The following is a 21795-nucleotide window of genomic DNA, read 5'->3' on the forward strand; positions in this document are numbered from 1 at the left end:
TTTAAAGAAACAGCAGATCTTTAGTCTAGGTTGTCCATTTCTGTTGCCGTGGTTACAAACAGTCATCTTAATTAGAGTTGTGACAACCCTACTTCTTACTCTACAAAAACAAGAGAGCAACCAGGACCAGCTGAGATCCTCGTGTCGAACTTCAAACATGAAAAAATAAACCGCTCTTTTCTCCTCGACCCTCGTGGCCAATTCGTCGTCACATTCATGAACTTTTTTCATCTTTATTTGTCTTCAAATACATTTTGTAAATGCAACATGAAAAGCACAATCACACTGAAAACAGACGTCTCTTCAAAGTCTGCTTCCTTAAAACGCCCTCAGCGGGGAAAAATAAAACCACGCTCCTATTATTTTTTTTTACCCCTTCAAAGCATAACAATGAGCGTAGAAAAAAAAAGTTATTTATGTTCAGTGCTGCAGCCTCTATGCGTCCTGATTGGCTCTAAAACTTCTAGGACTGAGTGAAGGTCAACGCTCGACGAGGAACAAACTCGACGTCACTCTTCCGCTGTTCTGTGTCCGTCACGGGAACTTTTCTGGAACCTTGGAAGTGAAACTGGAATTGTGGTTTAAAGTAGACGCAGAGCGCCTGGTAGAGCCTGTTTTCCACCGCCGCTCGTCTCTCCTTTCAAACTAAAGTCGGGGCGGCGCTACAGAAACACCGACGGGCAGAGAGGTGATGATAAAGAAGAAAACCGGTTGATCCAGCTGCCTCACTTTAACGTCGTGAACGGAACATTTTGCACCATCGATCAAACTAAACGAACTCAGAAACTGTTTTTCAGACGGCGTGATCCGACAGGAGCCAGTTGTGACGGCTGGTTTATCAAAGAGCAGATTTATGATCAGGTTTTCTTTCCCGGACTTCTGAGGAAGTCATATTTGTAGTTTTTAAAAGCGTAGACAAGACCAAAGACCAAGGCAGGACAAATCATCACCTTGTGTAGAGCGGGCGTCTCACTCACTTAAACCGTACCACCGGGAAGGTTGCGGACGTTACCGGGGGATTAAAATCAGACTAAGTTATGACGTTCTCCTTCTAATCTCAGTGATGACGTGGAGAAATAGCCGATCAGCGGTGGTCTTGATGGGTCTTTAAATCCGGAATCCACCCAGTCTGAGACCGGGACAAGCCCGAGTGAAAATTATCTCGAGACCGAGACCTTCAGGAAGTGGTCTCGAGTCCGGTCTTGGGTCTACTACAAAAATTTGCCCATCTGAAGAAAACGCCGATCGTTTGTTGCCGCTCTGAGTGTTCAAAGAACCAACACCTGCCTCTCTTTCATCTTTACTCGACATTTTTAAATCATGATCAAACTAAACTTTAGTCACTTTTCTTTAAACGGAACGATCAGAGCGGGATCTGACGGAGGTTGAAGGGCAAACAGCTTCTAACCGACGTGTGGTTATAATCAGACGATTTATTTCTACATTATTTAAACCTCCTGATCAGAGAGACGCACCCCGATCGAGATAATCAGCTCGCTTTACGATTTCACAAACCAACCCATCACAACATGAACGGGAGATTGTGAAAATAATCGTTTACATCAGGACTCGTTGCTTTGGGGGATATACTGGAGGAGGTTTGTGCACCCAAAGGTCCAGGTTCAGTCCCTTCCTGAGTTTGGGACGTGTAGTTCCGGGAGCTTTGGCGGTTAGTGACGGTTGAGTAAAAGCGGCGCTGCGGGGCTTCCAGACGCTACGATTCATAGAAAAATCTGCTGTACAAGGAGTGGTTATCGAAAGAAAGAGATGTGGAAAACATTCAGGCTGAGTCAGCTAACTGTATACACCTGTCTGTCTGTCTGTTTATCTGTCTGTCTGTAGCCTCGTGCTAACCCTCACAGCAGCACAGGGGGACGTGAGCAGGACGAGCAGAGCTGCGTTCAAACGAGTAAAAAAGAGCAGGATCATAAAGAAACAGTAAGCAGGTTAAATAAGCGAGCAGGGTTTCACCTTTAAGTGTTTTTTTTTTCTTCATTAAGTAAAGAAATAACAGGAAGAAGAAGAAAATCCGGAGAGGAAGGGAACCCCCCGAAAATATTCAAGCAGGAAGCTAATAGACATACCTGTGTTCACCTCAAGAGGGCGCCAAGCTAAAACTGCTACGAACAAATCACAAAATACAGTTTGTTTGTTAATATCTCATGAAGCTAAAGGTTAAACTATCTCTAAGAGTCACTGGGTTTATGTTCTTAGCCCCTCCCCCGCCCTCTCGCTCGTGTGTCTCTCTTTCCCGGGACGTTAACCGTGAGGCCGCCCCGTCGTCGAGCCGAGAAGTCTCTTCCTTCCAATAACGGACATCAAGCGAGCGAGCGCTCAGTCCCGCTTCCACTCCTCGCTCTCACAGCACGGCTAAGAGACAAGGCCCGCTTAAAGTCCAACTATGGCAATATATACGTATTTATATATTTATATAGCCGTGACGACCCGCAGTGACGACCCGCCGTCCTCTCCTCCCTCCAGCCACACAGAGCCTCCTCCTCCTCCGACATGAAAATGAATGGAGAGATCACAAAGTCCAGTCTGTTTTGACCCCCCCCCCCCCCCCAGGTGCTTCACCTGACCTCCCCCCTGAACTCGACCACCACACCGTCCTCGCTCTCTCACACACACACCTCGCTTCAGTCTGCAGGCGGCAGAGACGCTAAAAACAGGCGCCCCGAACGGCTGAGCAGACGTCCACGAGGTTGGTTTTTATTTTTTTATTTCTAAAGAAAGAGAGAGAGTTCTTCCAAGTGAGAGAGGAGGTGTGGCGTCTGTCTAAAACCGGGGGGGTTAGAGGTGGTAAGGGGGGGATGGTTATGTTCCTCAATGTTCAGATTTCCCGCAGGTTGAAGGAAACCCGGCGGATGTGGCACGTGGCACCGCGTTTGAAGAGATCCCGCGCCCTCCGATCCAGGAGGGGCTTCCCCCGCTCCTCGACAGCCGAGGGGGGGGGTGGGGGTGGTGTTTCAGCCTCGTCGGGGGGTCGTGTTGCCTCCCCAGCCTCCACCGTTTCTCACCGGTTTAATTTTCCATTTCAGTTGGAGCTCGTCTTCGTCAAACTTCTGTTTTTTTTTCTCCTCCCATTTCTCCTGGTGGTGGGTTTTTTTCCGTTGACGTCAGAACACAAAGTGTCGCGGCGGCCGGCCGTTCAGTGAGGCGGGTTCATGGTGCCGTGACCTCGCTGCTGCTTCTGTTTCTGCTGCAGGAGGAGCTGCTCCAACGCCGACGGGCCCGGCTGCATCATGGAGCTTGACCAGATGGACTGCGGAGGAGAGCGGAGAGTTAGCACGACGCTAATCACGGTTAGCACAAACGTCACAGCTTTTCTTTTCCTTCCTGCTCAACGTTCGTTCATCACTGACAGTCAGTGACAGCTGCTCTTATTCTCGTGTATGACAGACACAGCGGGACTAACCTTGAGGCTGTCGAGCAGCACGGTGGAGGACGACTCCTCCATCGGACACTCCTGATTGGTCCAGGAGCCTCCCGGCGGGCCTGCTTGGTGCCAGCTGGTGTCCGAGGCTGCAGAGGAGGCTGCAGCCGGCAGGTAGTCCAGACCGAACCCGCTGACCGCTCCTGAAAACAATCAGTGAGTTAGCTACACGACGAAACCTGTATCCTTAAACCTGCCCCTCCGAACCCCCCTAACAACAGTCCTTTAAAACCCAGTCACCTGTACCTCCTTAATCCAACCCATCTGGCCCCTCAACCCTAATCCTCCACCCCCTAAACCTAAACCCCGCCCCTCTCTCACCAGTCTTGTCGGCCTTCCAGCGGTCCATCACCCTGCGGTCCCGGCTGTCCGGAGTACCAATGGGCCCGAAGTTGGAGAAGGGCATGGCTCCGTGGTTGTGTGTCGGTGGCGAGGACGGCAGGCTGCTGGGGTTGGAGGAGTGAGGTGATTGGCTAGCTGGGGTGGAGTGATCTGCCAATCAAAAAACAGCTTACATCAGAGCTGCGTACCTTTTAATGAACAAGAATTTATTAACATGTTCACAGGTGACGTACCTGAGCTGGCAGGGAGGGAGGGGGACCAGGGAGTCCCCTCAAACAGGGAGTAGAGGGAGGGCTCCTGGTGCATCATGGGAGTGTCAGGCTTGGAGCTGGGCGGCAGGTTCTTGCCGTAAGCCTGACTGAAGATGCTGTTCTGGTTATACTCCTGAAAAAATAAAAAATCATGTAAACGTTAGAGCTGTGACGGATCAGGAGGCATCTCTGATCACGAGTGAAATACCCTGTGTTTTAAAACGACACGATCTCTAATATTTAAATGATCGATCGAATCAGAAAGATTTAACAAACGCTGATGATGCAAATCCATTCCAGCAGAAAGAGACGCACTGCAGGCGAGCACACTAAATGTTTCTGTTGTTTGCTGAAACTTGGAGAGGGGAGAACACAAGTTTACCTGAATGCTGGGCGCAAATTAACATTCATTGTAAACACTGCCACCCGCTCTGACACAAGGAGGAGGCGGAGTCGTTTGGTCAGTGAGCGCGTGAGACTGCTGGCTCTGCTCTGAGTGTCAGAGTCAGTACAGGGCCCCTCCTCCTGGGCTCATCTATACCAGAAGCTCACACTCCCTGCAGGACGTAGTGTGCACGTTTACTGCTTGTACCAACAATTTAGCACGCTAGCACAAGCTAACCGCTGGTGTTTGTCACCTTCCTGTCCAACAGGAAGTAGACCAACTCCACATCTACAGGTAAAAGACAACACAAGGTTCACCCTCGTTTTAGAACAAGCTTTATCCACTTGGTGTTTCTCCTCACTCTGATTATATTTTCTCTTCTTTGCTGCTACGTCCACGTCCGTCATATTCACCGCTTTGAATCTCGTCCAATCACTGAATTGTATCCACTCCTAAACTCACCTGCTGCGCTGTCATTGGCTGGAGGAAACACACCAGCTCCGCCCACAAACGTCCCGAGTCAACCAGAACAAAGCAGAACAGTAAAATCCAGTCAGAGGACAGAGTCTCTGTTAGTGTGGTAGTCAAGACCACACTAACAGAGACCAAGACACACCCAAGACCAGAGAGCTCTGAGACCCAGACAAGACCAAGACATTTAGGGATCCAGGTCAAGACCAAGACCAAGACCAAGACCAAGACCATAAATATCACTGAAAAATCGTTGTGTTGCCCCGAAGTGATGATTGAGCAGCTTTACTTTAGTATAAGTCTGTATTTTATTTTGTAGGGACATGATACTGACTCCATCTTTAACGCTTCTTTAATATAACCGCCGCTGTAGCTGGCAGGTTGAACAATCAGCGTTGCCACACGACCAAACGTGCGCGTTTAAACCGGTGATGGCGGTATTGAAAGAGCTGATGTCGTGATAACCAGGATGGAGAAAAGTTCTGACCTGCATGGGGAATCCAGAAATGGGCAGGAGAGAAGACGATTGGCTGACGACCTCTGGTCCACTCTCCATCCTGGTCTGGTTTGGCAGCTGCTGAGATAACGGACAGAGGGGATGAGTACTGACACAGAGCGGCACACAGACAGACAGACAGACAGACGCAGACAGACGCACGCACGCACGCACGCACGCACGCACGATCGCATGCACGCATTTCAGCAGCAGCGACTCGTCGGAAATAAAAACGCAGGACACAAAACTAACCCTGAACAAAGCTCACAGATTCAGATGAGAGCTACAATGTTCTGAGAAGTGAACACAGAAACTTGTGCTTATAACCTTTTCATTATCTTTATAATAAATCTCATTAATCAGCCAGCCAATAATATCGCCTGATATCAGCATATCCAGTGACTATCGGTATCGGCTAATTTCATTGCAGATATGCTCCGATATTACTCGATTTATTCTCCAGTCAAACATCATTTAATCTGAGTTTCATTGTGTTACACTAGCAGTTCTCTGTCACCAGCAGGGGGCGCTATATGGATTACAACAAGCATCATCACTCTGCAGAGTGTTGAGCGGTGATGCACGTACATGCTCAGTTACTTTCCAGCTGAGTGACCATCTCGTCTTCATTATAAATCTTTTCCACAAGTGTTTGATGACTGCATTAGAGCGATGAACGAAAAATCAATATATCTCTAAAGATCGTAGAAAGACATCGGCCCATATATCGGGATCTGATTTTTCCCCCCAGTATCGATATCGGTTGAACCCTAAGGATTAGTTTATTTTAGCTTCCATTGTAAAGACATTGATAATTTAATTACTGATACAAAAGGAGTTCATGTTCTTAAGACTGGTCGTCTCTGAAAAAGTAGCCATGTTCAGTTATATAGAAAATTGAGGCTGCACCGTGACGCATCGTGCTATCAAATAGAATCGTTGACCATTATCAGCTCACTGATTAATCAGTCGTTCTCCAGTCAGCATTTCACTTCAAGCAAACAGGCAGGCGATTGGACGAGAGGTGCACGATGTGTATCCTGAACTCAGAGAAGAATCTGACCAGCAGCTGAAGCAACAGTGAGGCTTCATGTTTGACTTTAACACTCAGACTTCAGGAAGAGTTCTGCATCATGGGGTGATTTGTTTTAAAATGTCTGGACTGAATTTTAGTTGTTGTGTTAGTAAATTAATCAAAAAGGAAGATGAGAGGACGAGAGAGACAGAAGTTCTGTTAAATGATGAACAGAGTGTCGTTAGGTTTGGATGGGTCTGGATGCAGGGTGGTGGTGGTGGTGGTGGAGGGGATGGGATGTTGGAGGCAGAAAACAGGTCTACATACAAAAATGTTTGGTCCGGGAGCAGTGCTAAGAGGGCCAGCCAAAGCCTGGAAGAAATCAGGAGGCTTAGTAAAGACGAGCTCCTCCTCCTCCTCAAAATCTGCTAGAGTTTTTAACAGGTCAGGAGGGAGAAGAGGCGAGCTCTTGTTGTCCTGGTGAGAGATGAAACGAGGAGAAGGAGAAGAAGAAGAGAGAGAGAGAGAGAGAGCGGGAAAAAGAAGAGAAACAGAAAGAAGGCAAGCCGGTAAGACAAGAGGTGGAAGTAGGAAAGCTTAAAGAAACCTGAGAGCTTCATTTTCAAATCGTCCTCGACAACACATCTCTAGCTTTGTGTTCTGCTGCTCGATAACCAGAAGCATGCGGAGATCAGCTTTCAGTGGGTGCTGACCCTCCAGTCGCTGGGAAAACATTAGCCCTAACAGCGCCATCACGGAGCCCCTCGCCATCACGGAGCTCCATCACCATCATGGAGCTCCATCGCCATCACGGAGCTCCATCGCCATCACGGAGCTCCATCGCCATCATGGAGCTCCATCGCCATCACGGAGCTCCATCGCCAACACGGAGCTCCATCGCCAACACGGAGCTCCATCGCCATCACGGAGCTCAGCTCCATCGCCATCACGGAGCTCCATCGCCAACACGGAGCTCCATCGCCATCACGGAGCTCCATCGCCATCACGTCTTTGTACGTTCATATTGATTCTGATTTCTCAGAAGGAGCTCCACACACACACACACACACACACACACACACACACACACACACACACACACACACACACACACACACACACACACACACACACACACACACACACACACACACACACACACACACACACACACACACACACACACACACACACACACACACACACACACACACACACACACACACAGCTGTTCTCCCCCGCTGGCTCAGCTGATCCCCTCTCTCTCCTCTTTAACACCTCTGAAGACGGCGCAGAGGGGGATCACTTCATCCCCCCATAACGCCTTGAGAGCACTAATAGCCTAGCGGTTATGACGCGTGCACCATATACAGAGGCTATAGTCCTTAGCGCAGCGGCCGTGGGTTCGAATCCGACCTCTGTCCTTTGCTGCATGTCATCCCACACTCTACTCCCAACATTTCCTGTCTCTCTCCAGCTGTCCCATCTCATAGAAAACCAAAATGGCCCAAAAAAATTTAAAAAATATCACAACTTGAATCTAAAATCCGAAAAGACCAAAGGACAAAATGTACCCATGATCAGGAGGAAGCCGACACTGAGAAGCTAGCTGATTAACAGTCACTGCCAATTTCCACATAATCCTTGCACGCCTAGCACTACGGCGCTGTTTTCCACCACTCTAGTCTCACGCCAAGATTGACAGAATAGATCGAGACGGACAGGAAGCCAGACAAGGAAACGCACAGAGCGCCCGGTCGATTTAAAAAATAACACACAGTATACAGACTCCTGATCGGATATTTCATCACTTTATAAACATGACGTGAAAACAGGCACCGAGCGATCAAACAAATCATCCTCAGAAAGACAAAGGACCCGCTCAGAAACCGAACAGACACAGAGACGCATCAGGACATGAACACACCCTCGCCTCCTCTTTTTAGGGATGCTCACCTCAAACGGGGGTCCCCTGGGCCCGGCGGAGGGGTCCTGCTCTGGACAGATTCCTCCCGGTGGAGGCCTCTTCATCCTGTCGGCCATCACAGCCAGCCCTTCTCCTAACCTGTAGGACGGCTCCCAGTAGAAGTCCTGCATCTTGACGTTGGGGTACTTGATCTTCTTGTCCATGCTGGGGGGCTGCAGCTGGTGCTCGTACAGTTTGAGGGGGTCCTGAGCCGCCATGTAGAAGGCCTGCTGCTGCTGCTGCTGCTGGGGCTGCTTCATGGACATCTGCAGGGAGGGAATCTTCTGCAGGGCGGCCTGAGCCTGGTTCCACATCTGAGCCGGCTGATCCTGGACCTGCATGTACTGCAGAGACAAGAAAATACAAAGAAGATCACCAACTGCGACAAACGTTTCTCATCCGTCTCCGTCTGAGGGAAGGCTCCGAATCATTCTGGGGTTTTACACACGCAGCCCTGAAGAACTCTTTAAAGACAGTGTTAATTAAGTATTAAGTTAGTTAAGTACGCTATAAACATGGCGTGTTGTTTCATGTGTATGCTGATGATACCCAGATGTACCTGCTCATTAAATCTCGAGTTCTGTGAACGACTGCCTGTCTGAGATCAAGAGCTGGATGTCCAGTAACTTTTTGCAGTTGATTTTTAACAAGTCTGAGATCGTTTTAATTGGACCACTGCACATGACCGAAAGAAATGCTGCCACCTGCTGGTTGCATATTGAACCATGTCAAACCTGCTGCAAAAAGTCTGGGTCCTTTAATTTTGAGCAGCACAGAACAAAGCTTGTACAGTTTTGTTTTTCCCATCTCAGAAATATTTTGAAAGTTGGATCTTTTTTTACTTTTAAAGACACAGAGATCATTGCTCCATGTTTGTTGATTTAAAGGTAAGATCCCCAAAGACCAGTATAAAAACTAAAGGGGGACAGAGCGTTTGCTGCCTGAGGCGTTCAGGTTAGCTGAGTCAGTAATCTTTCCACTTATAGGGACAGCAATCTCAGAACCCTTCGTCTAACAGGTGGATGTTTAAAGTACTGACCTGCTGCAGACCCGGGTGGTGTGGTGGACTCTTCCCCATCCCGACCTGCTGCACCGGTTTGGTGGGAGACTGCTGCTGCTGGCTCATGGCCTGAACCTGCAGCTGGACCGTCTGCTGCATGGCCTGCTGAGAGGGCAGCTGATTCTGAGGCTGTTGATTCTGCGACGACCCCTGGTTCATCTGCCCTGGCATCTGGCCCGAGGACCCTGGTCCCTGACCTGGACCGGGACCTGAGGGCCTCTGCTGACTGTAGGGAATGTGGGACGGCTTACCCGCCTGTGTGCCGGCCTGGGTGTGGACACCCGGCTGGAGGAAAGGGGCGGGGACGGATACTCCGGTGGAGAACGTGAAGCCCGGATTCACCTGGAGTCCCGGGAACCCCACAGGGGGAGGGATCACATAGGCCGAGGGAGGGAATCCTGCAAAGGAACCAATCAGGAGCAGGATGTTAAATGACAGAAAAAAAGTGTGCACGGAACAGCAGTAACAACAACTTAACAACTAATGTGTGCCCGACTTCTCATACCCAGAAGAACATAAAGCTTCATACATGTGCGGGACCTTTAATCGGATCCACTAGACACCGTGCTCTTTGTACACAAAAGAACGGGTCAGGATCACGTAAAGACATCTGATGAAGTACGTATAAGACGTAACCGTGCTCAGGCTGTTGGGGCTGGAGCAGCATGTTTGTGCGGGGACAGCAGGGGACTGGGGAGGGTTCCCACTCTTTTCCAGAGATCATTTTCCAGGACATTTTCAGCGATGATCGAGCTGCTATGACAGTCCGTGATCGTGCCAAACCAATATTAAGTATCTTTAACAAGGCTAATCACACCCACTGTGAGCTACCGCTTCAAAGGTATGGTCCATTTTTTACCCTTAACGCAGTATTGTATTTGAAGACACAATGCTAGCAAAGTAAAAGAACCGTTAGCCAGTTTTATCAAACTTATGAAATAGTTGTATTCCACTCTCACTTTTGTCAGGCACAAAGCAGAACACAGTCCTGGAAGTGAGACAGCAGCTAGGTTAGCAAGAAAGACCGACTAGAGAGAGAGAGAGATTCAGTGCAAGTTAGCACGTCATCAATAACGTTAACTAACTGCTGTTGATGTGCGGACCTCAAACTGAGGAGAAAACACAACTCCACCTGATAGTCGTTACCACAATTCACTCTCGTGGTGTTTTTTTTCTCTTTTTGTGAAGGATCTTTTCGCTCCATCCTCTCAACTAAATTGTAAATAAATATCCACTTTTGACACGAGGGGGGGTGGGGGGGGGGCGGAGCATTACATTATCTATAGACTTCCATTCAATCTGCGTTGTGGATTAATGTAACAAATAGATACTTTTATTAACATGTCGCGGTGAAAATGTCCAACCCTGTAGGAGAGTGTTGGAATAACTTTCCAGGACAACACCTGATTTTCCTTTTTCTCTAATTTTCCAGGTGTTTTCCAGTACTGGAAAATGAGTCAATTGTTTTCCAGGACGAGTGGGAACCCTGGGACTGGAGAGTGGCGGAAATCGTGTTTTGGCACGTTACTAGGCAACAGAGCCTGGTGTGATTTGTGTGACAGCACAGTGGGGGCGTGTTGTAATGACTCTTGGTGTCCTGCAGAGGGAGCTGTTGGAAAGGCGGGCTCAGAGGAAACCCAAGTTTGATGGGGAACTGAGAACAGCCTGAGGTCTCGACAAACTAAAAGAAAGAGGCAGCAGAAGAATAACAACTCCCTGTGTCTGTGAGGTTAAATCTCTGTAGGGGGAGGGGCTACAGAAGGCCGGGTTTGAGAGTGTGTGTGTGTGTGTGTGTGTGTGTGTGTACCAGGTCTGCTGGGCAGCGGTGGGAAGGCTCCAGGATGGTGGATTGGGATGAACTGGGAGGAGCAGGTGGTTTGAGTCTGAGTGCCAGGAGTCTTCTTGGCCTCAGACACCGGGGTCTTCCTCAGCTCCGTCTGCGCTTTGACCTGAACGACAAAAAAACAAAACAAAGAGACTCGTGACCTCAGCTGCTTGAACGCGTCTCGGTAAGATCCTCAGAGTCAGAGCCGCCATGTTAAATTAAAGTTTGAGCTTCTTCACCTGCTTGACAGCATCAGGCGTCTTCTCATGAGCGGCTTTCTTCAGCTCGCTCTTCCTCTTCCCGTCCCTCTTCAGCTCTCCTTTCCCCGCAGCCCCGTTTCCTTTGTTGAAGTCTCGGCGCTCCTTCCCGCTGTCCTTCAGGTTGTGGTTCCGCGTCGGCTCTCGGCTCTGCTCTCGGGGCTTAATGTTCTCTTTGAAGGTAACGACGGGTCGGTCGCTGCCGTCGGGCCAGGAGCTCTGCGTCTTCCCTGCTGATAGCACCGACTTCAGGCCGGAGTTCCCGCCGTCGTTGGCCGTCTGCTCGCCGTTTGACGACTCCTGCAGCACCGGTGCCTCCTTCTCCTGTGGCTCCTCGATGGCCTGCTCTGGAATGTCAGTGATAAAGACGAGGAGGCCGTCTTCACTCACTCTGCACTGGATCAGCCTGCAGGGAGGAGACGGGTCATGTTCTGATGCTCAGTGGGGTTTATTCACCGGTCTGTTTGGTGAAAGTCGTCAGAAATGGTCCAAAAGTGTCTACACTGGAATCATGTGGTAGTGACCTTATTATATCAGTATGTAACTCTGACACCTAGTGTTTAAAATGGGTACTGCAGTCTAAATTCTAAACATCATAGAGAGCTGTCCCCCCCCCTCCTCCTCTCTAGAGTGGATGCTCACTCAGGTCACCATGTGGTGGACTCTGAAGCTTCAGTGTTTATCCAGCTCTGCATGGGTCTGTAAACCTTTCTGTGTTCTAACCTCTCTCCATTTTTCAAAAGCATCTCCAATATTGATCCTAGTTTGAGCACGTTTCTGCTCGTGGAGCTTATTAGAAAAATGCAGAGGCTTTTTAGGTCGGGTACAATCACTTCTATCTGAACCACTTCTCTTGACCGCTTCCATCGCTGCAACACCTGTTGACCTGATAACTGCTCTCATATCTGACAAACCGAGGGGCGTCTAAAACGGCCGTGTGGGGGTGTCTTAAAAGCGCCTACCTTCTCTGGTCCAAACAAATCCAGAGCATTCAGGAGCAGAATCTAAAGTTAGAAGGAGGACATACTGGCTGCTGCATTGTTGTCAGAGAAGCCAGCACTTCAACATAGCATGTTTCCTTAATGATCAGATAGTAAGCTCACAAAAATCCAGAGTCTAAATCTGAGGAGCGGACAGGTGAAGCAGGTGGACTCACCCCGGCTGGCTGTCAGCTACCCATTTCCCCAGACCGATGAGTCTCTGATGTCGGGTGTGGACCGGCAGACCGTCTCTGTCCACCAGAATCCCCTGATGACCTTTGGTGAAGTCCAGCGACCTGAAGAGAGCGTCGACTTGATTAACATTTCATTCTTAACATTCAAACTAAGTTTATGAACCTTTCAAAATAAAAGGAAGTGTAAAAAATAAAAGCTGTTTGGTGTTGGAGTAGATTCATTATAAATCCATCAGGGAGATTCATGGATCGCTTTAAAATAGGAAATCTGTGCTTCATGAAAAGGTGAGTACCTGAGAGCGGGCCGCAGCGCCAAGAAACCCTGCAGCTCAAACTCCTCAGGCAGGGGCGTCACTGCAGAGAAAACAAACACACCTTCAAACAAAGAACACAAACGGGACCGAGCGATCTCCAGTGACGGTAGAGATCAATTGGAGCGGCTGTGGCTCAGTGGTAGAGTCAGTCATCTCTTAACCTGAAGATCGGGTTCGATCCCCAGCTCCTGCAGCCACATGTCCGATGTGTCCTCGGGAAAGACTCTTAACCCCGAGTTTCCCCCGCTGACAACCAGCAGGAGCAACTCGGGGTGTGAATGTGTAGGTGCGACCTGCGGAGAGGTCAGAAGACTAAAAAAAGAGGCCGTGTGGGGTCGCCTCACCCGTATCAATCGAGGTCATATCTGTGGTCGTGGCTCCCAAACGACGGTCCTACGTCGCTCTGTGAGAGAGGATCAAAGATGGCCGACCAAAGAAAACATGCAACTGATGTCTGACAGCGTCCGAAAACTTAAAGGCGATCACTTCACATTGTGGACGCCTTTACGATCTACGTCAGCTAACCAACCAATAGAAATGCAGCATGAAACGACACACTAATCAGCGCGACCACGCGAGCGAAGCCATACGCTAACAATAACATAACGTATCTCGAGCTCTCTTTGTCCCGTCACATTTTTCTATTCCTCCACACGAGCTCGCTTTCTGCTGACCGCCATGGCACGCCTCAGCTCGATCGGGTTGTCTCACACGCATGACGTCAGTGACAGCGTTCATGCAGGTCGCACCGACATTATGAGGGCCGCGTTGCTAAGTGTGGCTGCTATAAACGGAGACGATCAGTCAGTAGGAGGATTTAGACGCTGAAGGGCGAGAAGCTTTTATTCTGAAGGAGAACAGGATGTGAGGGCCACGGCTCTAAATAAAGACTCCTACCTGACAAACACGACACGTCGTCCTCTTTGGGCTGGAAACTGTTGAGGATGGAGACGAGCCAGGGCCAGATACTGAGAGACGAGAGGGAGAGAGAGAGGGTTTACACACATGCATGTTCAGAGCCAATCAGAGAGCACAGAGCACCGCGTGAAGACTTACTGCTGCCTCTGGTCCACGGCGGCCTCGTGGAACACGCTGGGTCTCAGTCTGAGCCAGTCCAGAGACACTTTGATGGCGGGCAGAGGACACTCCCCCATGACCTCCTCGCCCCCCCGGCTCTTGTTGAGCAGAGCGCGGCTGAACATGACGCCCAGGAAGGACACTGAGGGGAAACACAAAGTCAAAACGCCCTTTAACGATCCGGCCTCGGAGCGCAGAGCGTCGTGTCAGAGACGAACTGCTGACGACGCTGAGAGGACAACACGCCTGTGTACACAGTCTAAACCAATCAGGAGACGTTGTTTCAAACACACAAACATGTCAACAAAAGGGATGTAAAGATACAGAACTCCACTAAAAATCAACACCTGTCTGATACCATGGCAACAAACAATGAAGTCCTAGACACACAGTATGGGGTCTTAAGTAGTTAAGACTAACTATTAAGTTAAGTAAGGGATACTTCACCCGTTGAAACATGAATCTGTGTTGACATTGGGTCATATATGTAGAAATGTGAAATACATTTTGAAGTTGGAGCCTTCTTGGCTGAGAAAAGGCAGAAAGTGTCTTTTTGGCTCATGTGGATGAAAGACACCAAATCCCAGAATGCAAAGCACCGCAGGCCACTCCCACTAAGGTCCAAATCAGAATCAGAAATACTTTATTAATCCCAGAGGGAAATTTGATCGTTACAGTTTCTCCAAAATATACAGTATATCAGTAGAAATATAGAAATAAAAACATTTACAGACATCTTCACTACTGCGTTGTAGTTTCACACCGCTAACCGCAACAGCTTCCAGTGACGCAAAATGACGATATTTGCGTCACAGGAAGTTCCTTTTCAGACTCAGTAATACAGAACCTTCCAGTCTCAGGGAGAAATGAGGGCGGGATGCACGACCATTCAAAAATTCTACCAGGTTTCTAATGATACAAAGATTAATGCTAATGAGTGAAGTATCCCTTTAAGATGCAGGTCATACTGGAGGCCAGTTATGGTTAGTGTGATCAGAGTGATTCTTACTGAAGAGTCCGAGCAGCTGGAACCAGCTGATCTGCTGCTCACTGCTGTAGCTCTGCTCGCTGCTGTCCACCGCCGTCAGGTCTCTCAGGTGATGGAGCTCGAACAGGTTGATAACAGTGATGTGGACCAGCTGCTGCGAGCTGAAGGCTTTCTGCAGGATCAGCCTCTGCACACAGGAGCACACAGAGAATCTTTAAAATCTTTTTTTTTTTTTTTAATGAAACACCTGCAGAAGAAGCGAGTGAACTCTGAGCTGTGACGACGATCTGTCTCACCTGAAACTGCTCCTCCAGCTTCTCCCTCAGAGCGTCCAGTTTGTCCAGACTCTTGCTCAGGTAGACGTGGCCGTGAAACTTGATGAAGGCCCGGATGAAATCTGACACGCTCCACTTGGTTTTCACTTCGTCGCGGCTGCAGAAGACACAGAGGGAGGGGCAGAACATGTCAGATCATATGGGGGACGGTACTGGTGTTAGTCACTTCCTGGTTGTCTTCTTCTCGTGCCCTGATTCGCTGGCTGATTGTGATTTCTCGTAGTTTTGAGCAGTGTTACCTCTCCAGAGCCTTGGACAGGGCCTTCTGCAGGTTGGTGGAGGCTGCTGGGAACGGGAACTTGACGGCGATGCTGCGGCAGTAGTAGAAGATGGTGGTGAGGTGGTCTCCTTTAGAGGACGCCAGGATGGCCAGCTGGTTGTAGGGCTGACCTGCAGGACACACCGAGGAGGAGGAGCATTTGGTTTTAGATTTTTTTAAAGTATGGCTGAACGATCTCCAATGTTTCCGTCGCTAAGCTCAGCCGTCATCACGTCTTCGTACGTTGAGGTCACATTAACTTTCAGCCTTGCAGAAACACGGCACAGCCACACACACACACACACACACACACACACAGCCACACACACACACACACACACACACACACACACACACACACACACACTCTCTCTGAACAGGGCTAGTGTCCCCCGGTGTTCAAAGCAGGGCGTCACACTCACCGTTCGACGGGACCAGCTGAGCTGCGTGTCGGTAGTACGACTCCGCCTGGCTGGTCTGGTTACGGTAACGAGCTGAAAGCACAGAAACATGTACGAGTCAGAGGTCGTAGAGAACGCTTCATGTCTGTTAATAACACCGGACGTGTGTGTGTGTATATATGTGTATGTGTGTGTGTATATATGTGTATGTGTGTATATATGTGTGTGTATATATATGTGTGTGTCTGTGTGTATGTGTGTATATATGTGTGTGTGTATATATGTGTATGTGTGTATATATGTGTGTATGTGTGTGTATATATATGTGTGTGTCTGTGTGTATGTGTGTGTATATGTGTACGTGTGTGTGTATATATGTGTATGTGTGTGTGTATATATGTGTGTGTGTATATATATGTGTGTGTCTGTGTGTATGTGTGTGTATATGTGTACATGTGTGTGTGTATATATGTGTATGTGTGTGTGTATATATATGTGTGTGTATATATGTGTGTATGTGTGTGTGTATATATGTGTGTATGTGTGTGTGTATATATATGTGTGTGCCTGTGTGTATGTGTGTGTATATATGTGTGTATGTGTGTGTGTATATATGTGTGTGTGTGTGTGTGTGTGTGTATGTATATGTGTACATGTGTGTGTCCTCTCACCGATGTCTCCGAGGTGGACGAGGCAGTGCTGGCAGATGTAGGAGCAGGAGCTGGGCTGTGGCGTGACGATGGCGCTGCTGCTGCTCTGTTTATTGCTGATGATGCCGAGCTGGGACGACTTGACGCGACTCGGCAGGTCCACGTTGAACACGGTGCAGAGCTCCTGCAGCAGCTGGAGGGCGACACGGCAGGTTTAACGCCAACGTGTGACCCAACACACCAAAACGTTCTGGGGACTTTTTTAATGTCTTCATTCACATCGCCATGGTGACGGCTGATATGAACCTTAAAGGGCTGCAAGCATGCCGACAGTTGCTAGGGTAACGTCACTTACACACAGTTTCATTCAGCAGCCAAATAGAGACAAACACGTCACAGGTGTAATATGTAGAGGTGGGCGCCATGACAGACGAGACACCAAAAAAAACATGATAAACATGAGAATGAAGAAACGGTCACCTGTGTGTAGAAGCCGCTGGCGGCCTCCAGAAACAGGGACAGGTTGGCCTGGACCTCGCTGCGGTTGGGGTTGGCTCTGTTCTTGGCCTGGCTCTGCAGGGTAGTGATCTGATTCTTGAACGCATGATTCCACCTGCGGGAGACAAAAAAGGAAACGCCATCAGGACCGGCGCCAACACACACACACACACACACACACACATCTGTTCCTCCACATCTGATGGAGGTGTATGATCTGAGACGTAGGCGGAGCCGCTTACAGGTCCTGCTCCACCTTCTTGTCCAGAGCGTACTCCAGGTCAGTGACCAGCATCTTCTGGTACAGGTCCTGCAGGGCCTGCCGGGACGTCCACACCTCCGCCGCCCCCAGCTTGGAATCTGACACACACAGAGAGGAAAGTGATGAGGAGCAGCTGCAGGATGTGAGCGGACATGTGGGGGGGTAAGGTGTGCAGCCTACCTTGTTACCGGGGTAACAAGGCCTCCCCCTCAAAGTCCTGACACTCAGAGTTAAGTTCACCAATCTTAAAAGCCTGACCTCTGTGTGGTACAGGTGTGTGTGTGTGTGTGTGTGTGTGTGTGTGTGTGTGTGTGTGTGTGTGTGTGTGTGTGTGTGTGTGTGTGTGTGTGTGTGTGTGTGTGTGTGTGTGTGTGTGTGTGTGTGTGTGTGTGTGTGTGTGTGTATGTGTGGTGACCTACCTGTCATGTCAGCCTTCAGGGCTTCTGCCTGTCTGCTCGGATACAAACAGAGAGGAGGAGGTTAGACAGAGCCATCAGAGAGAGAGAGACACACACAGACAGACAGACAGACAGACAGACAGACAGACACACACAGACAGACAGACAGACAGACAGACAGACAACCAACACAACCAACACAAACAACAGAACCAACACAAACAACAGAACCAACACGAACAACAACACAAACAACAGAACCAACACAACCAACACGAACAACACAAACAACAGAACCAACACAAACAACAGAACCAACACAAACAACAGAACCAACACGAACAACACAAACAACAGAACCAACACAAACAACAGAACCAACACGAACAACACAAACAACAGAACCAACACAAATAACAGAACCAACAGAACCAACACAAACAACAGAACCAACACAAACAACAGAACCAACACAAACAACAGAACCAACACGAACAACACAAACAACAGAACCAACACAAACAACACAAACAACAGAACCAACACAAACAACACAAACAACAGAACCAACACAAACAACAGAACCAACACAAACAACAGAACCAACACAACCAACACAAACAACAGAACCAACACAAACAACACAAACAACAGAACCAACACAAACAACACAAACAACAGAACCAACACAAACAACACAAACAACAGAACCAACACAAACAACAGAACCAACACAAACAACAGAACCAACACAACCAACACAAACAACAGAACCAACACGAACAACACAAACAACAGAACCAACACAAACAACAGAACCAACACAAACAACAGAACCAACACAAACAACACAAACAACAGAACCAACACAAACAACAGAACCAACACAAACAACAGAACCAACAGAACCAACACAAACAACAGAACCAACACAAACAACACAAACAACAGAACCAACACGAACAACACAAACAACAGAACCAACACAAACAACACAAACAACAGAACCAACACAAACAACAGAACCAACACAAACAACAGAACCAACACAAACAGAACCAACACAACCAACACAAACAACAGAACCAACACGAACAACACAAACAACAGAACCAACACAAACAACAGAACCAACACAAACAACAGAACCAACACAAACAACAGAACCAACACAAACAACACAAACAACAGAACCAACACAAACAACAGAACCAACACAAACAACACAAACAACAGAACCAACACGAACAACAGAACCAACACAAACAACACAAACAACAGAACCAACACGAACAACACAAACAACAGAACCAACACAAACAACAGAACCAACACAAACAACACAAACAACAGAACCAACACAAACAACAGAACCAACACAAACAACAGAACCAACAGAACCAACACAAACAGAACCAACACAACCAACACAAACAACAGAACCAACACGAACAACACAAACAACAGAACCAACACAAACAACAGAACCAACACAAACAACAGAACCAACAGAACCAACACAAACAACAGAACCAACACAAACAACAGAACCAACACAAACAACAGAACCAACAGAACCAACAGAACCAACACAAACAACACAAACAACAGAACCAACACAAACAACAGAACCAACACAAACAACACAAACAACAGAACCAACACGAACAACAGAACCAACACAAACAACACAAACAACAGAACCAACACAAACAACAGAACCAACACAAACAATGATGCAGCAATTAATCCACACAGCGAGAAGCTCCCTTGTTGATAAATAAACATTAAGGTAAAACCTCCCTGATCATCCTGACCAGAAAGTCTGCAGCCCCTAAAGGGATCACACACACACACACACACACCCACCTGTACACTGATACACACACACCCACCTGTACACTGATACACACACACACACCTGTACACTGATACATAAAGTGTGTGTGTGTGTATCAGTGTACAGGTGTGTGTGTATCAGTGTACAGGTGTGTGTGTATCAGTGTACAGCTGTTTGTGTGTGTGTATCAGTGTACAGGTGTGTGTGTGTGTGTGTGTGTATCAGTGTACAGCTGTGTGTGTGTGTGTGTGTGTATCAGTGTACAGGTGTGTGTGTGTGTGTGTGTATCAGTGTACAGGTGTGTGTGTGTGTGTGTGTGTGTGTATCAGTGTGTGTGTGTGTGTGTATCAGTGTACAGGTGTGTGTGTGTGTGTGTGTGTGTATCAGTGTACAGGTGTGTGTGTGTGTATCAGTGTACAGGTGTGTGTGTGTGTGTATCAGTGTACATGTGTGTGTGTGTGTATCAGTGTACAGGTGTGTGTGTATCAGTGTACAGGTGTGTGTGTGTGTGTGTATCAGTGTACAGGTGTGTGTGTGTGTGTATCAGTGTACAGGTGTGTGTGTGTGTGTGTATCAGTGTACAGGTGTGTGTGTGTGTGTATCAGTGTACAGGTGTGTGTGTGTGTGTATCAGTGTACAGGTGTATGTGTGTGTGTGTGTATCAGTGTACAGGTGTGTGTGTGTGTGTGTGTATCAGTGTACAGGTGTATGTGTGTGTGTGTATCAGTGTACAGGTGTGTATGTGTGTGTGTGTATCAGTGTACAGGTGTGTGTGTGTGTGTGTATCAGTGTACAGGTGTGTGTGTGTGTGTGTGTATATCAGTGTACAGGTGTGTGTGTGTGTATCAGTGTACAGGTGTGTGTGTGTATATCAGTGTACAGGTGTGTGTGTGTGTATCAGTGTACAGGTGTGTGTGTGTGTATCAGTGTACAGGTGTGTGTGTGTGTGTGTGTGTGTGTGTGTGTGTGTGTGTGTATCAGTGTACAGGTGTGTGTGTGTGTGTATCAGTGTACAGGTGTGTGTGTATCAGTGTACAGGTGTATGTGTGTGTGTGTATCAGTGTACAGGTGTGTGTGTGTGTGTGTGTGTGTGTGTGTGGATTATAATCGCGGTATTAAAGTTTTGTATCATCATTAAAGTAAATAAAAACAGTTTCGTGTTATTTAAAAACAGCGCTAACGCTAATGCTAATGCTAACGCTAATGCTAACGCTAACCTGACGCAGAAAGACGCTAGCATGCTAAAGCTAACATTTGGTAAACACGTCTGTCTGTGGCGGGTAAACATCATTTAAACCTTAGTTCGTTATAACAGCGGGTAGTGAGCGTTGATTCTAAATAAATCGAATCCAATTTGAATCAAATGCTGTGATTATTCGACTGAATGTCAGTTCTTTGGTGGCGCCATCGATTGTTTGTTGATATGTGTAGCTAGCAGCTAACGGTTAGCCTGTTAGCTTTAGCATTAGCAACAGAACAAAACAATCCTCACGCAGGAACAAAGTGAAGAACAGAGACAAACAGAGACCCCCAGAGACCCCCAGAGGACCCCGAGGGCCCCGAGGACCCCGAGGACCCCGCTCACAGCTCACCGCAGATACTGCCCGCACAGGTTCATCCTGCCGGAGAACCAGCCGCTCACACAGACACCGAACATAACGAGCCTCCAGCCGCCATGTTGTTCCTGTCTGAGCCGGGAGGGAGGGGGAGGAGGAAGAGGAGGGGAGGAGGAGGAAGAGGAGGGGAGGGGAGGAGGAAGAGGAGGGGAGGAGGAAGAGGAGGGGAGGAGGAGGAAGAGGAGGGGAGGAGGAAGAGGAGGGGAGGGGGAGGAGGGGAGGAAGAGGAGGGGAGGAGGAGGGGAGGGGAGGGGAGGGGAGGAGGAGGGGAGGAGGAGGGGAGGGGGAGGAGGAAGAGGAGGGGAGGAAGAGAAGGAAGAGAAGGAAGGAGGAACAGGAGGAGGAGGAAGAGGAAGAAGAGGAGGAAGGAGGAAGAGGAGGAGGAGGAAGAGGAAGAAGAGGAGGAAGAGGAGGAGGAGGAAGAGGAAGAAGAGGAGGAAGAGGAGGAGGAAGAGGAAGAAGAGGAGGAAGGAGGAAGA

General features: G+C 48.5%; 1 protein-coding gene across 4 annotated transcripts; it reads right to left on the minus strand.

Moving 5' to 3' along the window:
- Positions 1 to 219: 219 nt before the first annotated feature.
- smg7 (SMG7 nonsense mediated mRNA decay factor) lies at positions 220 to 21424 on the minus strand. 4 transcript variants are annotated; one of them, XM_065953460.1, is made up of 23 exons: positions 21293 to 21424; positions 17882 to 17913; positions 17443 to 17560; positions 17183 to 17315; positions 16724 to 16895; positions 16074 to 16145; positions 15632 to 15782; positions 15354 to 15489; positions 15079 to 15244; positions 14049 to 14211; positions 13890 to 13960; positions 12972 to 13032; positions 12661 to 12780; positions 11487 to 11910; positions 11230 to 11371; positions 9402 to 9820; positions 8353 to 8706; positions 6724 to 6873; positions 5373 to 5459; positions 4012 to 4162; positions 3758 to 3928; positions 3419 to 3579; positions 220 to 3265 (listed from the first exon to the last, which is right to left on the minus strand). In XM_065953460.1, exons 1-23 carry the CDS (start codon positions 21355 to 21357, stop codon positions 3152 to 3154), a joined length of 3633 nt encoding a protein of 1210 aa, XP_065809532.1. In that variant the 5' UTR covers positions 21358 to 21424; the 3' UTR covers positions 220 to 3151. The 4 variants fall into 4 exon arrangements, with proteins under 4 accessions (XP_065809532.1, XP_065809531.1, XP_065809534.1 ...); XM_065953459.1 differs by having other exon boundaries at positions 5373 to 5462; XM_065953462.1 differs by lacking the exon at positions 6724 to 6873.
- Positions 21425 to 21795: the final 371 nt, after the last annotated feature.

This window comes from Labrus bergylta, chromosome 4 (genome assembly GCF_963930695.1).
Source record: "Labrus bergylta chromosome 4, fLabBer1.1, whole genome shotgun sequence".
Taxonomy (NCBI): domain Eukaryota; kingdom Metazoa; phylum Chordata; class Actinopteri; order Labriformes; family Labridae; genus Labrus; species Labrus bergylta.